The sequence below is a fragment of the Aegilops tauschii genome, chromosome 3 (assembly GCF_002575655.3).
Source record: "Aegilops tauschii subsp. strangulata cultivar AL8/78 chromosome 3, Aet v6.0, whole genome shotgun sequence".
In the NCBI taxonomy this organism is placed as follows: domain Eukaryota; kingdom Viridiplantae; phylum Streptophyta; class Magnoliopsida; order Poales; family Poaceae; genus Aegilops; species Aegilops tauschii.
The window spans coordinates 444,773,479-444,789,845 of record NC_053037.3 but is presented as its reverse complement, the minus strand read 5'-3'; the positions used below and the strand labels follow the sequence as shown (position 1 = coordinate 444,789,845).

The window sequence follows — 16,367 nt, the reverse complement described above, 5'->3', positions numbered from 1 at the left end:
CACCGTATGATCATTACCATTAATATGAAAAGTTACCTTGCTTTTATTGCAATCAATAACATCCCCTACAGTATTCAAGAAGGGTCTACCATGGATAATCGACATGTTGTCGTCCTCGGGCATCTCAAGTATAACAAAGTTAGTAACATTAGCAACAACAACGTGCACCTCCTCACAAATACCGATAGGTATGGCAGTTGAATTGTCAGCCATTTGCAAAGATATTTCAGTAGGTGCGAGTTTATTCAAGTCAAGTCTTTTATATAAAGAGAAAGGCATAACACTAACACCAGCTCCTAAATCACGTAAAGCAGTTTTCACATAGTTGGTATTCCCGGATCTCAAAGTTTTTTAGGTACTCCATCATTAAAAGTATAATTAGCAAGCAAGGTGGAGATTTCAGCTTCTGGTATTTTTCTCTTATTGGTGATGATGTCTTTCATGTACTTTACATAAGGAGGCATTTTAAGGATATCAGTCAAGCGAGTACGCAAAAAGATTGGCTTCAACATTTAAGCAAAGCATTCAAATTCTTCATCATCTTTCTTTTTAATTGACTTGGGTGGAAAAGGCATAGGTTTTTTGAACCCACGGTTCTCTTTCTTTACTGTGTTTTCTAGCAATAAAATCTCTTTTATCATATCGTGTATTCTTGGGTTGTGGGTTATCAAGATCAACAACTGGTTCTATTTCAACATCATTATCTGGTTCTTTTTCATTGTTTGGTTGAGTATCTTCATGAACGTCAGCATTATCTTTTTCATTATCACTAGATGAATGCTCATTACTAGATTGAGTTTCAGCATCAGAAATAGAAACATCATTATCATTATCAGGAGGTTTTTCTACTTCAGGTTCACTAGAAGCATGCAAAGTCCCGTCATTTTTCTTTTTCTTCTTCTTTTTAGAAGGACTAGGTGCAGTGGTGTTGTTTCTTTGTGAATCCTGTTCATTTCTTTTTGGGTGTCAATCAGGATAAAGTGGTTCCTGAGTCATTTTGCCTCCTCTAGTTGCAACTCTAACAGCAAAGTCATGTATATTGTTTTTATTTCATCAAGCAATTCTCTTTGAGATTTAGAAACTTGTTCTAACTGGGTTTGTACTACAGAAGCATGTTTTCCTACACCTCTAACATCATTTGAGATTCTAAATAGCAAGTCACTCAAGCGAGCAATCATATCAGAATTATATTTCAATTTTTCATAACATTTGCACTGAAGTGATCTTGTTTTCTAATGTAATTCTCAAACTCATAAAGTCATTGGCTAGGGTGCATATTGTGAGGATTATCATTATCATTGAATTTCATTAAAGAATTTACCTCTACCACCTGAGGTGGTGGTGGTGTATCAAGCCCATGTATTTCTTCAATAGGAGGTAAATTTTTGACATCCTCGGCTTTAATACCTTTTTCCTTCATAGATTTCTTTGCCTCTTGCACATCTTAAGGACTGAGATATAATATACCCCTCTTCTTCGGAGTGGGTTTAGGCGGTGGTTCAGGAAGAGTCCAATCATCATAATTTTTCAATATGTTATTCAATAATTCTTCGGCTTGCCTAATAGTTTGTTCCCTGAAAACACAACCAGCACAACTATCTAGGAAGTCCCTAGAAGCATCAGTTGGTCCATTATAGAAGATATCAAGTATTTCATTTGTCTTAAGAGGATGATTAGGCAAAGCATTAAGTAATTGGCAAAGCCTCCCCCAAGCTTGTGGGAGACTCTCTTCTTTAATTTGCACAAAGTTAAAATATTTCCTGCAAGGCAGCTTGTTTCTTATGAGAAGGAAAATATTTTTCAGAGAAGTAATAAATCATATCCCGGGGACTACGCACACAACCAGAAGCAAGAGTATTGTACCAAGCTTGAGAATCACATTTTAATGAGAACATAAATAATTTGAGAATATAGTAATAGCGAGTTTTCTCATCATGAGCAAAAAGGGTGGCTATGTCATTCAACTTAGTAAGATGTGCCACAACAGTTTCAGCTTCATAACCATGGAAAGGATCAGATTCAACCAAAGTAATTAACTATGGGTCGACAGAGAATTCATAATCATTGTCATCAATAAAGATAGGTGAGGTAGAAAACTTAGGATCATATTGCATTCTAGCATTCAGAGATTTTTCTTTATACTTGCATAGTAATTTCTCTAGATCATCTCTATGCTTACAAGAAAGAATATCTCTAGTTGTCTCCTCATTCATAACATAACCTTCCGGTACCTTAGGCAATTCATATCTAGGAGGCTAGTTCTAGCAGGTGTTTCAAGATTTTCAGTTTCAAGCTCATCATCAGATTCAACAACATCATGTTGTCTTACTCTAGCAATTTGTTCATCAAGAAATTCACCTAGTGGCACATTATCATCAAGCAAGGTACTAGCATCATCATAAGCATCATTCATAGCATAAGTGGCATCATCAATAACTTGCAACATATCAGGATTGCTAGCATATGGTGGTGTAGCAAGTTTACTTATAACAGAAGGTGAATCTAAAGCAGAGCTAGATGGCAGTTCCTTACCTCCCCTCATCTTAGAGGGATAAATCTTAGTCTTAGCATCCTTCAGATTCTTCATAGTGATAAATTGATAATAATCCCAAGTGACTCAACAAATATAGCTATGCTCCCCTGCAACGGCGCTAGAAAAAGGTCTTGATAACCCACAAGTATAGGGGATCGCAATAGTTTTCGAGGGTAGAGTATTCATCCCAAATTTATAGATTCGACACAAGGGGAGCCAAAGAATATTTGCAAGTATAAGCAGCTGAGTTGTCAATTCAACCACACCTGGAGATTAATTATCTACAGCAAAGTAATCAGTAGCACAGTAATATGATAGTTTTGACAATAGTAGTAGCATCAATAGCAAAGGTTACAGTGATAGAAGTGATTTTGTAGCAAGTGCAACAGTAACGATAGTAGTAGTAACTTAGCAGAAACAATATGAGATAAATTCGTAGGCATTGGATCGGTAATTTGTTGGATGATATTCATCATATGACAGTCATAACCTAGGGCGATATGGCACTAGCTCCAGTTCATAAATATAATGTAGGCATGTATTCCGTAAATAGACATACGTGCTTATGGAAAGAACTTGCATGACATATTTTGTCCTACCCTCCCGTGGTAGCGGGGTCTAATTGGAAACTAAGGGATATTAAGGCCTCCTTTTAATAGAGAACCGGAACAAAGCATTAACACACGGTGAATGCATGAACTCCTCAAACTACGGTCATCACCACGGTGGATACAAGGGATCAAGCCCTAACAAAACTAACTCGATTACATGATGAATCTCATCCAACTCCTCACCAACTAGCGAGCCTACGAAGGAATTACTCACTCCTGTGGGGAGCATCATGGAATTTGCGATGGAGAAGGGTTGGTGATGACGAAGAACGAAGATCCCCCTCTCCGGAGCCCCAAACGGACTCCAGATCTGGCCTCCCAATGAAGAACAGAAGGTGACGGCGGCTCTATCTCGTGGAACGCGATAATTATTTCTCCCTGATTTTTTTCTGGAGAATTAGGATTTTATAGCATCGGTTTCAGGGTCTGTGGGGCCACCCGGTGGGGACAACCCACCTGGGCACGCCTGGGAGGGGGGGCAGGCGTGCCCTGGTGGGTTGTGCCCACCCAGGTGCCCCCCTCAGGTGGCTCTTGGCTCCATAAATTCTCTTTTATTAGGTAAAAATTCCTTGCAAAGTTTCGTTCCATTCCGAGAACTTCTATTTCTGCACAAAAACAACACCATGGTAATTCTGCAGAAAACAGCGTCAGTCTGTGGTTAGTTCCATTCAAATCATGCAAATTAGAGTCCAAAACAAGAGGAAAAGCGTTAGGAAAAGTAGATACGTTCGAGACGTATCAACTAGGTATGAAGATACCGACGATCGAATCTCGGGCAAGTAACATACCGATGGAAAAAGGGAATTACGTATGTTCTCATATGGTTCGACCGATAAAGATCTTCGTAGAATATGTAGGAGCCAATATGGGCATCCAGGTTCCGCTATTGGTTATTGACCGGAGAGGTGTCTCGGTCATATCTACATAGTTCTCAAACCCGTAGGGTCTGCACGCTTAACGTTCGTTGACGATATATTGTTATATGAGTTATATGATTTGGTGACCGAATGTTGTTCGGAGTCCTGGATGAGATCTTAGACATGACGAGGAGTCTCGAAATGGTCGAGAGGTAAAGATTGATATATAGGACGATGGTATTCGGGCAACGGAAAAGTTTCGGGATGCAACGGGTAGTCATCGGGTCATCGGAAGGGATTCCGGACACCCCCGGTAGGTATATGGGCCTAATGCGCCAAGGGGGGGACAGACCAGCCCACAAAGGGGCTGGTGCCCCCTTCCCTAGCCGGCCGACCCTATGGGGAAGGAAAGGGGAGGGATGGCCCCTCCTGCTTTTCCCTCCTCATGGGAGAAAGGAAAAGGGGGGGGGGCGCCACCTCCTCCTGCCTTCCTCCACCACCTATATAAGGAAGGGAGGGATGGCCCCTCCTGGCTGCTTCCTGCTCCCCCACCTATATATATGTGGGAGGGGGCGCCTAGCACAACTATGACAATTGCTTAGCCATGTGCGGCGCCCCCATCCACCGTTTACACCTTCGGTCATATTTTCGTAGTGCTTAGGTGAAGCCCTGCGGAGATAGCTTCACCATCACCGTCACCATGCCATCGTGCTGTCGGAACTCATCCACTACCTCGTCATCTTGCTGGATCAAGAAGGCGGAGGACGTCACCGAGCTGAACGTGTGCTGAATGCGGAGGTGTTGTACGTTCGGTACTTGATCGGTTGGAGCGTGAAGAAGTTCGACTACATCAACCGCGTTACTAAACGCTTCCGCTTACGGTCTACGAGGGTACGTAGGCACACTCTCCCCTCTCATAGCTATGCATCTCCATGGTTAGATCTTGCGTGTGCGTAGAATTTTTTTGTTTTCCATGCAACATTTCCCAACATTTTTTGCAAAATTTCCAGTGCCAGGTGGCTCCGTTTGATTGGCTATGGTTTTTTTGCTTATGTGTTGCAAGTTCGTGGGTGGGGATTCCCACTTTTGTAAGTTTCTGGACTAAACCATCACAGTCCGCGCAAGTTGCGGGATTCCAGTGCTCTTACCACCTAAAACAAATTCCGAGTCCGCCCGACTAACCATAACCGCTAAGGGCAACCCCGATGTTGTGCATTAAAATGGATGCATCAAATACTCGCAGACATGTTGTGACGTGTCTATGTATAGTCGGAGTCGGGATTCGGAGTCGGATCAATTTTCCTTAGATAGAATCGAGTCGTAGTATCGAGTTGTGGAATCGAGGATTCTACTAGATTTACTCAAATAAGATATTTTGTATCCACGACATAAATTTATATGGCTTCTATAGATTTTTAACAGTAAATATAGAGCAACAACCATACACATCAATGCTAGTTGTATTCCACTTGTTTTCATGGCTAACCTACTATCTAGCTTGTGTGTATGGATCACATATGAGAGGGAAATATATAGAAGATTTCAATCTTCAATGCACAAAATTTTCTTAGAGGTTTTTTTAGAGTTCGTAAATAGCCAACCACTTGTATACCTAACCCATTGTGCTGAACCTTGAAGACTCTTGTTGTCCTTCTCTGATCAATCTTGACGCTTCCTCCTTCTTGCGCCAATTCAGTCCGTCGACAAGCCTGATCCTCAATTTTGATCTAGGGTTTCTGAGAGCCAGAACAAAGATGTCGGCGGCTGAGTGTTTTGGCTTGGGAGGGGAATAAAGGGCGATGAGACATGTGAAAAAGGGTTTGACGATTGCATACTATTCTGCTACAACTAAACAAATGGCTTAGATGTCGTGGTTCTAAGACTGACAGTAGAATGGGGGGTAGGTATGAGGAGGCAAGATCCTAGATATGGTGAAGTTGTACACACAAGATTTACGAGTTCAGGCCCTTCACGATGGAAGTAACAGCCCTAGGTCTTGGTGCTCGGGAGCTCGGTCGATTGGATTATATGTGTCGAGTTATAGGGGGTGTGAACCCTTGTCACTGAGGAGGGGGGCGGCTTATATAGAGTTCGCCAGACCCCTCCGGCCCTCAGTTACACGGGGTTTAAGGTACATAAAGATAGGCGGTTACTGGTAATGCCAGCAATAAAGATACATGAATGACCATTAAGTATACAAAGTAAACGCCCGACCGTTGCTGTACAGAGTGACTTTAGATCTTCTGGACGTCGAGTGACTATTGCTATGGTCGAGTGAAATTGAATCTTCCGAGTGGAATGCTTCTGGTCGAGTGGATGATGTTATCCCTTGAACCCTTCTGAATTTAGGGTAATGTCCTTGGGGAGGGTGTCTAGGTCAGGCCTATGACCTACCCTAGGTACATGTCGCCATCATTAGCCCCCAAATGGTTCGGGGTTCGAGTGGAAAAAGGAGTTGAAGTTGGTTCTGACTCAGTTACACGCTGCGGAAGCATTTTCTTTAGACTAATGAACCATGTGACAACATTGACTTCATTTTCAGTCGCCTTGATCCATTCTAAAGTAGTCGAGTGAACTTTGATGATAAGCTTCGAGTGTTGATATGGAAAAAATCTTCAATCTGACAGACTGCTCTGCTGCCCCCGGATCTTGCGGGATTTGAAATTTTGGGAAGCGCGTGGGACAGAGGAGGCTGCAGTAATCGGGATGGATTAGGAAGGGGCGCCTCGATCTCTGCGCCACCTTTTTCGCCACGTATCGAGCGAGCGACAGTTGCGGGATTTGGCAGGATTGCCCGGGCCTAGCAGTCGGTCACTCGAAAATGACTCCATATAAGGCGTTGGGTTGGGGAATTTTGCACAGTGCGCCCCAATTTCTCCTTCTTCCCCTTCTGCTTCTCCACCGCTACCGCTTCCGCTCTCGACGTCGCCTCCCGCCCGTGCGCCTCTTGCTGCGATGGCGAAGGACAATACGGTGGCGCTGGAGCGCGCAAAGAAGGGAGCGGCGAAGGGGAAGGGGAAGAAGACCAGCAGGAGCGGGACGTCATCGAGATCTGCGTTGCCTCGCGGCTGGGTTCAGGGCGACTGGACCCATTCCACAATCGAGCTGGATGACTTGCAAGATCTGGCTGAGAGCGCGCTGATTGAGCATGGTTCCTGGAGCCTCCCAGGGGAGGAAACTGAGCCGCGGCCTCAGGAGAGTGAGTGCGTCTTACTCGCCACTCACGTCGACCGCGGTTTTTCTTTGCCCCCACATCCCTTTTTCCGAGCTTTTCTGAACTTCTTCGGAGCCCAACTCCACCATTTCTCTCCCAACACAATCACGTACCTCGCTGCCTTTGTCTCCCTGTGTGAGAATTTCTTGGGCTGTCGACCGCACCGGGGTCTGTTTAAGCACATCTTCACATGCCGCTCGCAGGCTGTGAAAAAAGCTAGCCCGAGTGACGAGAGAACCCAGGTGTTTCAGATGTGTGGGGGCTTAGGTATCCAGATGAGGGGGAAGAGTGCTTTTCTCGTGATGACTCTCCCCGATTCGGTTAGAGGGTGGCAGTCGACTTGGTTTTACTGCAAAGACAAGTCGACCCCTGGCCATTCGACTGGTCTCCCTCCCTTTTCCTTGGATCGAGTCCAGAAACCCACTTCTTTGAGAGTGACTCCAGCAGAGAAGGTGGAGGTGACCATGTTGATGGAGCGAGTAGTTCAGCCGATCCGTGAGGGTGTGACTGGTATGGATCTGCTCGAGGTATTCCTCAGTCGACGTATCCAGCCTCTCCAGGCTCGCGATCACTCAATGTGGATGTACTCGGGAATTGAGGATTCCACTCGGATCCATCCGGAGGACGTTGATGAGAAGACGGTGGCGCAATGGGTGCAAGGCATCACAGGAAACAAGGATAACCCCAGGGGGTCCCGATGAGTTTTACCATTCGACGCCAACAACCAACCAGACCAGGTCCATTCTTTATTTTTGAGTGTTTTTCATTCTGACTTGCATTTGCTTATTGAGTCGACCATCCTTTGCTCACCTCTTTTGCTTCGCAGATCTATACGGAGACATACTCAATGCCGAACGAAGAGCAAGAGCAGTACCAGGAAGGGGAAGAAAGCGGAGGCGAAAGCATGGATTGGCAGTCTGATGGAGGAGAAGAGGAGGAGGAAAGTGAGGACTCGAGCAGCAGCGAAGAAGTCGAGTCACCACCTCGCAATGAAAGGCGTTCCAAGCATAAGCACGACCCAGCAAGTATCCGTGGCAAAGTAGCTCTGCCGACTGGACAGACTTCCAAGCGCACTCGGACCTCTTCCCCTGTGCCGACTGAGAAGGCTCCAAAACAGCCCAAAGTTGCAGCATCAAAGTCTCGGAAGACCCTGCCCAAGATCAAGATCGATGTTCCCGTCGCTTCTGCGTAAGTGCCTTGTCCTCACTTTTTGCTCAAGGGCCGGTGCTGTCAACTCTCTTCCTGATTTAACCGAGTGAACCTTGAAACTTGCAGTGCTGCTACTTCTGGGACTTCTGCTTACAGAGATGGTGACGAGGAAATGGGAGACGCGGTCACTTCCCACCCGGGTATGACTTTTGCAATCTTGTCTTTACTTTCTCAGCCATTTTGTTGGTCGACTGAATTCTGGCGATTGGTTCTTTTGCAGCTCCTCCCAATGTCATTGATCTTCCAGATGATGACGAGGATGTGCCGCTGAGGCCTTTGGGAAGGAGAAGCGGGAAGACATCAACTAGCAAGGTGCCTCAGTCGATGCCAATGACGGAACCGGTGATCCAGGAGACCGGCGATGCCAACCGGGCTTCTATGACTTTTGTCGTACCATTGTCGAGTGCCCAGCCTTCAGCGTCGACTGCACAGATTCCAGCCGATCCACCGTCTTCACTTTTCACTGCGCATCACGTCCCAGAGGACCAAGTGGGTGCCGCCAAGGAAGCTATACGCCAGGCAGGCATCATGATGGAGCAGATGAAGGTGGTTCGGGAGGCCAGTCAAGCTGCTTATGACGCCAGCTCAGCTCTCCAGAGCAACGTCCAGGTTGGTTGATTACCGACTGATCCTTTAGCTTGCCACTTTTTTCTGTTAGGATATGCTACCTGAAAACTTTCCTTGTGCATCTTTTCGGCAGTCTGCATTTTGCATTTGTACACCCACTGAGTGTTTAACTTACTGCTGAATAGTTTTGCTTCTTGGGTCGACTAGATTGTGTCGACTGAGTCTTTGAATCCAGTGGGGGCACGCTGAGTGCACCCACTGGGTGTAGTCCCCGAGACCATAGTTGACTGCGGGCAGTTGGCTATGGTCTGAGAATCAGAACTTTCTCACTCGAGCTGGACGAACCATGTCGAGTGGAACCTGAACCAGTGGGGGCACGCTAAGTGCACCCACTGGGTGTAGTCCCCGAGACCATAGGTGACTGCGGGCAGTCGACTGTGGTCTGAGAACAACTTTCCTCTCTCTTTTTTTGCTCGGCCTGGAAGGACCATGTCGAGTGGAAACTGGACCAGTGGGGGCACGCTAAGGGCACCCACTGGGTGTAGTCCCCGAGACTACTGTTGGATGTTTGATTCGGCAGTAGTCTTAGAACTTGTTGAATTTGTCACTCTATTGTTCTGAAGTAACCAATCATCGCATCTGTCGACTAACCATCCTCTGATAAAAGAAATCTTGTGAACTTGGAGCTCGTTTTGCTGACCTGGAGCAGAAGCAGATTCAGCTCAATCTCGATTTGGAGTTGGCCAAGACAAACTTGCAGAAGGCCAAGGACGAAGCCGTTGGTATGAAAACTTGTCGACTAATTCGTTCCTAACCCAAATGTTATCTCCTTCTTCTGAACATAGCGTTATTTCCTTCAGAAACAATGAACAAGGCTCTGGCGTAGAAGGATCAGGACCTTGCGGCCGCGCAGAAAGCAGCAGAAGAGAAAACTGCACTCGCTGACCAGAAACTGGCTTCAGTTAGTAAACTGGAGGAAGAGAACATCAAGCTAAAGGCTGTCCTTGATGAAGCCAACAAGGAGGCGACTCATCTGAAGAAGGACAAGAGGGCCCTGACCGACAAAGTAGAAGACATCGCCCGCAAGAGGGATGAGCTGGAGAATTATCTGGGAGGACTTGCCAAGAAGTTATTCGTTATGCTTGAAGGTGCTTTCCTTTGTCCGACTGACTTGTTGCTGTCGACTCGATATATAGCTATTGACTCATCGTTGTATTGCGTGTGCAGAATTTTGCCAGAACTTTGAGGACGAGACTCGGCGATTTGAGACAAGCTTGGACCCCATCATCTCTCCTGTTAAGGACGAAGCTACCATGAACGTGCTCCGACTGGAATCCCGTGTCGCTCGTGTTGTCGACTACCTTGCTCGGCTGAAAGTTGCGGTGTCGCGAATCGACACAGCGCTCTGGCCAGGGGCGACACTCCAAAATGACCTTGAGTCTCTGATGACTCGACTCAATGAGGTCCCTGGTCGAGTGCGGGAATGGAAGAAGTCTTCTGCTCGGTGCGGTGCTGACGTGGCTCTGTCTCTGGTTCGTGTCCACTGCAAGGAAGCCCGAGAAGAGAAGCTGGCGGCGATCAAGGTGGCCAATACCAAAAAGCACGACTTCCAATCTTTCATGGAAATCTTCATTGCTGCTGCCACTCGGATTGCTGATGGAATCGACCTGGATGAGTTCGTCGAACCTGCCAGCCCTCCTCCTGCGGAGTGAACAAACTTTATGCCTCGCTTTAAATTTGCCTCGGTATGCCGAGTGATTTTGTAACCATTAAACTCCTTCGGGCCTGATGCCCGAGTACTTTGATCCGCGGTCTTAACCTTAGGATTTATCTGAACTTGGTTTATCTCTAAATATGCTTGTGTTTGCCTTCGAGTGGAACTTGTTTCTTTACTCGAAATAGTCTTCGTATTTGTGATGCAGCTCCGAGGAGAAGGTAGCAGTCGACCTGCACCTCGTCGTCTATGTGGATCAGGGCGGAGAGCACATTGTACTTATGGCGCAGCTCTGAGGAGAAGGTCGCAGTTGACCTGTACCTCGTCGTCCTTGCGGATCGGGATGGAGCGCACATTGTACTTATGGCGCAGCTCTGAGGAGAAGGTCGCAGTCGACCTGCACCTCGTCGTCCTTGCGGATCGGGATAGAGCGTGTGGCCAAGTCTCCGAGCGAGAAGATCGTCCTTCACTCGGAACGTGTTTCATACTTAGGCGAGTACTGGACTGCAGCTAAGCCCCCGAGTGAGAGGGTTGCTCTTCACTCGGTGGGATTTTTCAAACTTAGGCGAGTACTGGACTGCAGCTAAGCCCTCGAGTGAGAGGGTTGCTCTTCACTCGGTGGGATTTTTCAAACTTAGGCAAGTACTGGACTACAGCTAAGCCCCCGAGTGAGAGGGTTGCTCTTCACTCAGTGGGATTTTTCAAACTTAGGCGAGTACTGGACTGCAGCTAAGCCACTGAGTGAGAGGCTTGCTCACCACTCGGTAGGATTTTTCAAACTTAGGCGAGTACTAGACTGCAGCTAAGCCCCCGAGTGAGAGGCTTGCTCACCACTCGGTAGGATTTTTCAAACTTAGGCGAGTACTGGGCTGCAGCTAAGCCATCGAGTGAGAGGGTTGCTCTTCACTCGGTGGGATTTTTCAAACTTAGGCGAGTACTAGACTGCATCTAAGCCCCTGAGTGAGAGGGTTGCTCTTCACTCGGTGGGATTTTTTTAAACTTAGGCGAGTACTGGACTGCAGCTAAGCCCCCGAGTGAGAGGGTTGCTCTTCACTCGGTGGGATTTTTCAAACTTAGGCGAGTACTGGACTGCAGCTAAGCCCCCGAATGAGAGGCTTGCTCACCACTCGGTAGGATTTTTCATACTTAGGCGAGTACTGGACTGCAGCTAAGCCCCCGAGTGAGAGGCTTGCTCACCACTTAGTAGGATTTTTCAAACTTAGGCGAGTACTGGACTGCAGCTAAGCCCCCGAGTGAGAGGCTTGCTCACCACTCGGAGGGATTTTTTAAAACATAGGCGAAACGGATTCGCAGCTAAGCCTCCGAGTGAGAGGCTTGCTCTTCACTCGGTAGGATTTTTTTTGGAACTTAGGCGAAGCGGATTCGCAGCTAAGGCACCCACTGGGGGATTTAGAACATATAAAAAGGAATAACAATCAATTAGGAGACTGTAAAATTGTGTCTTTGATAATCAAACTAGGAGGTATTTCTTATTACATCTCAACAGTCTGAATGCTTAAGTATAAAAGGGGCGGAGCAGCTCCCGCATTCCAAGCGCGTGGCTCGTCTTTATTGTGCTCCACATTGTAGAGGCAATATGCTTTGTTGTGGAGCACTTTGGTGATGATGAAGGGGCCTTCCCAAGCAGGGGCGAGCTTGTGTGGTCGCTGCTGATCCACTCGAAGAACCAAGTCTCCCTCTTGAAATGCTCGACCCCTCACATTTCTGGCATGGAATCGACGCATGTCTTGCTGATAAATGGTCGACCGGATCAGGGCCATCTCTCTTTCTTCTTCCAGGAGATCAACTGCATCTTGCCGAGCCTGTTCTGCTTCATCTTCTGAGAAAAGTTCGACTCGGGGTGCATTGTGAAGTAAATCACTCGGAAGCACAGCTTCAGCCCCATAGACCAAGAAGAATGGAGTTCGACCAGTCGATCGATTAGGAGTTTTCCTCAATCCCCAAAGCAGTGATGGAAGTTCATCGACCCAAGCGCCTGCTGCATGCTTGAGATCACGCATCAATTGGGGTTTCAGCCTTTGAGAATCAATCTGTTCGCTCTTTCTGCTTGTCCATTCGACTAGGGATAGGCGACTGAAGCATAGTCGACCCGAGTGCCTTGGGAAGCGCAGAAAGCTCGGAACTCATCGGAATCGAAGTTTGACCCATTATCTATGATGATGCTATGCGGAACTCCATATCTGAATGTTAACTCTCTGATGAAGCTGACAACAGTACTTGCTTCGAGGTTTTTGATAGGCTTGGCTTCAATCCATTTGGTGAACTTGTCGACTGCTACGAGCACATGGGTGAAGCCACTCCTGCCAGTCCTCAGAGGTCCAACCATATCTAAACCCCAAACAGCAAACGGCGAGACGAGTGGAATGGTCTTCAAAGCTGAAGCAGGTTTGTGGGACATGTTGGAGTAGAACTGGCATCCCTCGCACTTGTCGACTATTTCTTTCGCCATCTCGTTGGCGTGTGGCTAGTAAAACCCGGCTCGGTATGCTTTGGCCACGATGGTCCGAGAGGACGCATGGTTACCACAGGTCCCCGAGTGGATGTCATTAAGGATCACTCGACCTTCTTCTCGAGTAATACACTTCTGAGCGATTCCAGTAACACTTTCTCTGTAAAGCTGTCCACCCATTATTGTGAAGGCTTTGGATCGACGGAAAATCTGACGGGCCTCTTCTTTGTCCTCCGGGAGCTCTTTCCTGAGAATATATGCAATATATGGCACCTTCCAATCGGGAATGACGACCAAAACTTCCATGATCAAGTCGACCACAGCTGGGATTTCAACTTCAGTCGGATCAGTAGGGCTCTTAGGTTGCGGGGGCTCTTCTGTGAAGGGATCCTCTTGAACTGATGGCGTGTGAAGATGCTCCAAGAATACATTACTGGGAATGGGCTCTCTCTTGGAACCTATCTTTGCCAAGTCATCAACTGCTTGATTTTTTAGTCGGGGTATATGGTGAAGCTCTAACCCCTCAAACTTCTTTTCCAACTTTTTTACTGCATTGCAATAACCAGTCATGGCTGGACTCCTTACGTCCCATTCCTTCATCACTTGATTGACTACTAGATCTGAGTCGCCGTAGACCATTAGGCGCAGACGCCGAGTGAAATGGCCATACGCAACCCATACAAAAGTGCCTCATACTCAGCTTCATTATTGGAGGAGTCAAAGTGAATATGGAGAACATGACTGAGCTTGTCGCCTCGTGGGGATACCAGGACTACCCCAGCACTTGAACCATTCAGCATCTTGGATCCGTCGAAAAACATAGTCCAATGTTCCGACTGAATCTGAGTCGGCAGCTGCTGTTCAATCCACTCGACGAGGAAATCTGCTATTGCTTGGGACTTGATAGCTTTCTTTGCTTCAAACTTGATATCCAATGGAAGGTGTTCAATCGCCCACTTTGCCACTCGACCAGTTGCATCTCTGTTGTTCAGAATTTCTGACAATGGTGCGTCGCTGACGACTGTAATGGAATGATCTGAGAAATAATGTGCAACCTTCTTCGTGGTCACGTAAATCCCATAAACAAGCTTCTGATAATGCGGATATCTCTGCTTGGACGGAGTCAAGACTTCAGAAATATAGTACATTGGGCGCTGAACTTTCTAAGCCTTCCCTTCCTCTTCTCGCTCAACCATGAGTACTGTACTGACAACTTGTCCAGTGGCTGCAATATAAAGCAGTAAAGGCTCTTTGCTGATTGGAGTAGCAAGCACCGGCTGGGTGGAAAGCAGGGTTTTCAGCTCTGCAAACGATGCGTCAGCTTCAAGAGTCCACTCGAACTTGTCAGACTTCTTCATCAGTCGGTAAAGAGGCAATGCCTTTTCACCGAGACGAGAGATGAATCGACTCAGAGCGGCCAAACAACCAGTAAGCTTGTGAACATCGTGTACACGCACGGGGCGTTTCATTCGGAGAATTGCGCCAACCTTCTCTGGGTTGGCATCGATCCCACGTTCGGAAACGAGGAAACCGAGTAACTTGCCACCCGGAACTCCAAATGTACACTTCGACGGATTGAGCTTGATATCATATCTTCTTAGATTGGCAAAGGTTTCAGCAAGGTCAGTCAACAGGTCGGAACCTTTACGCGACTTGACCACAATGTCATCCATGTATGCTTCCACATTCCGACTGATTTGAGTGAGCAGGCACTTCTTAATCATCCTCATAAATGTGGCACCAGCATTCTTGAGACCGAATGGCATGGTGACATAGCAAAAGCACCCGAATGGGGTGCTGAAAGCTGTTTTTATTTTGTCGGGTCCATACAGTCGGATCTGATGATACCTGGAATATGCATCCAGAAAAGACAAACGCTCACACCCCGCAGTTGAGTCGACAATTTGGTCGATGCGAGGGAGAGGGAAATGATCTTTCGGGCAGGCCCGATTGATATGCTAGAAATCAATACACATACGAAGTGAATCGTCCTTCTTGGGGACCATGACAACATTGGCGAGCCACTCGGAGTGGTAAATCTCGCGGATGAACTCGGCTGCAAGCAGTCGAGCCACCTCCTCGCCAATTGCCTTTCTCTTCTCCACGGCGGACCGATGGAGATGCTCTTTAACGGGTTTTGCTTTTGGATTGACTCGCAAACGATGCTCAGCTAGTCCCCTGGGTACACCCGGCATGTCAGAAGGTTTCCATGTGAAGATGTCCCAGTTCTCACGGAGGAACTAGGTGAGCGCTTCTTCCTATTTGCCGTCGAGTGTCGTTGAGATATGAGTCGGAGCAGCATTGGGATCGATCGGGTGAATATGAACCGACTTTGTTTCACCGGACGACTAAAATGCGGACTCCGAAGCAGGCTTCTTAGCCCGCAGCAATGCACTCGGATCAGCATTCTTCTGATATTCCTGCATTTCAACTGCTGCCATATGTTCATCAGCAATTTTTGAGCCCTTCTGAAGGCACTCCTCTGCTTTCTGCCAATTACCAGTAACTGTGATCACACCTCTGGGACCAGGCATCTTCAACTTAAGATAGACGTAACACAGTCGAGCCATGAAACGAGCATATGCAGGTCTGCCCAGAATAGCATGATAAGCACTTTGAAAATCTACCACTTCAAATGTCAACTTTTCCTTACGGTAATTCTTCGAATCACCGAAAACCACGTCAAGAGTTATCTGGCCGAGTGATTTAGCCTTCTTTCCAAGGATGACGCCGTGAAAGCTCATGTTGCTCTCACTGAGTTTGGACATCGGAATGCCCATCCCCTTCAGAGTTTCAGCGTAAAGAATATTCAGACCACTGCCACCATCCATCAACACGTTGGTCAGTCGAGTGCCACCAACCACTGGGTCGACCACCAGCACTTGCCGCCCTGTAGTGGCAACGCGCGCCGGGTGATCAGACTGGTCGAATGTGATCGTAGTTTGCGACCACTTCAAATATGTCGTCGTTGCCGGGGCAACCATGTTCACTTCTCTGTTTATCACTTTCAGTCGACTTTTGCTTTCGATGTCAGCAAAAATCACCAGAGTGGAATTGACGTTGGGAAAACCATCATCACCTTCTTCCTTGTCTTCATCCTTGTCTGACTCCTTATCCTTTTCACTGGGCTGTTTCTCTCGGAATTGCTGGATCAGGAGCCGACACTGTCGAGTGGTGTGTTTAGGATAAATC

The 16,367-nt window shown here is 47.1% G+C and overlaps 1 protein-coding gene across 1 annotated transcript; it reads right to left on the bottom strand.

The window, feature by feature from the left end:
* Window positions 1-15,523: 15,523 nt before the first annotated feature.
* On the bottom strand, window positions 15,524-16,006 carry LOC109779800 (uncharacterized). The gene is made up of 2 exons (XM_020338419.1): window positions 15,854-16,006; window positions 15,524-15,715 (listed from the first exon to the last, which is right to left on the bottom strand). The coding sequence occupies exons 1-2, from the start codon at window positions 16,004-16,006 to the stop codon at window positions 15,524-15,526; spliced, it is 345 nt and encodes a 114-aa protein (XP_020194008.1).
* Window positions 16,007-16,367: the final 361 nt, after the last annotated feature.

Coding starts and splice junctions, on each gene's coding strand:
- LOC109779800 (XM_020338419.1), bottom strand. CDS start 16,006: ATGGATGGTGGCAGTGGTCTGAATATTCTTTACGCTGAAACTCTGAAG. Junction 15,716..15,853: donor GCCAGATAACTCTTGACGTG/GTTTTCGGTGAT, acceptor GTCTATCTTAAG/TTGAAGATGCCTGGTCCCAG.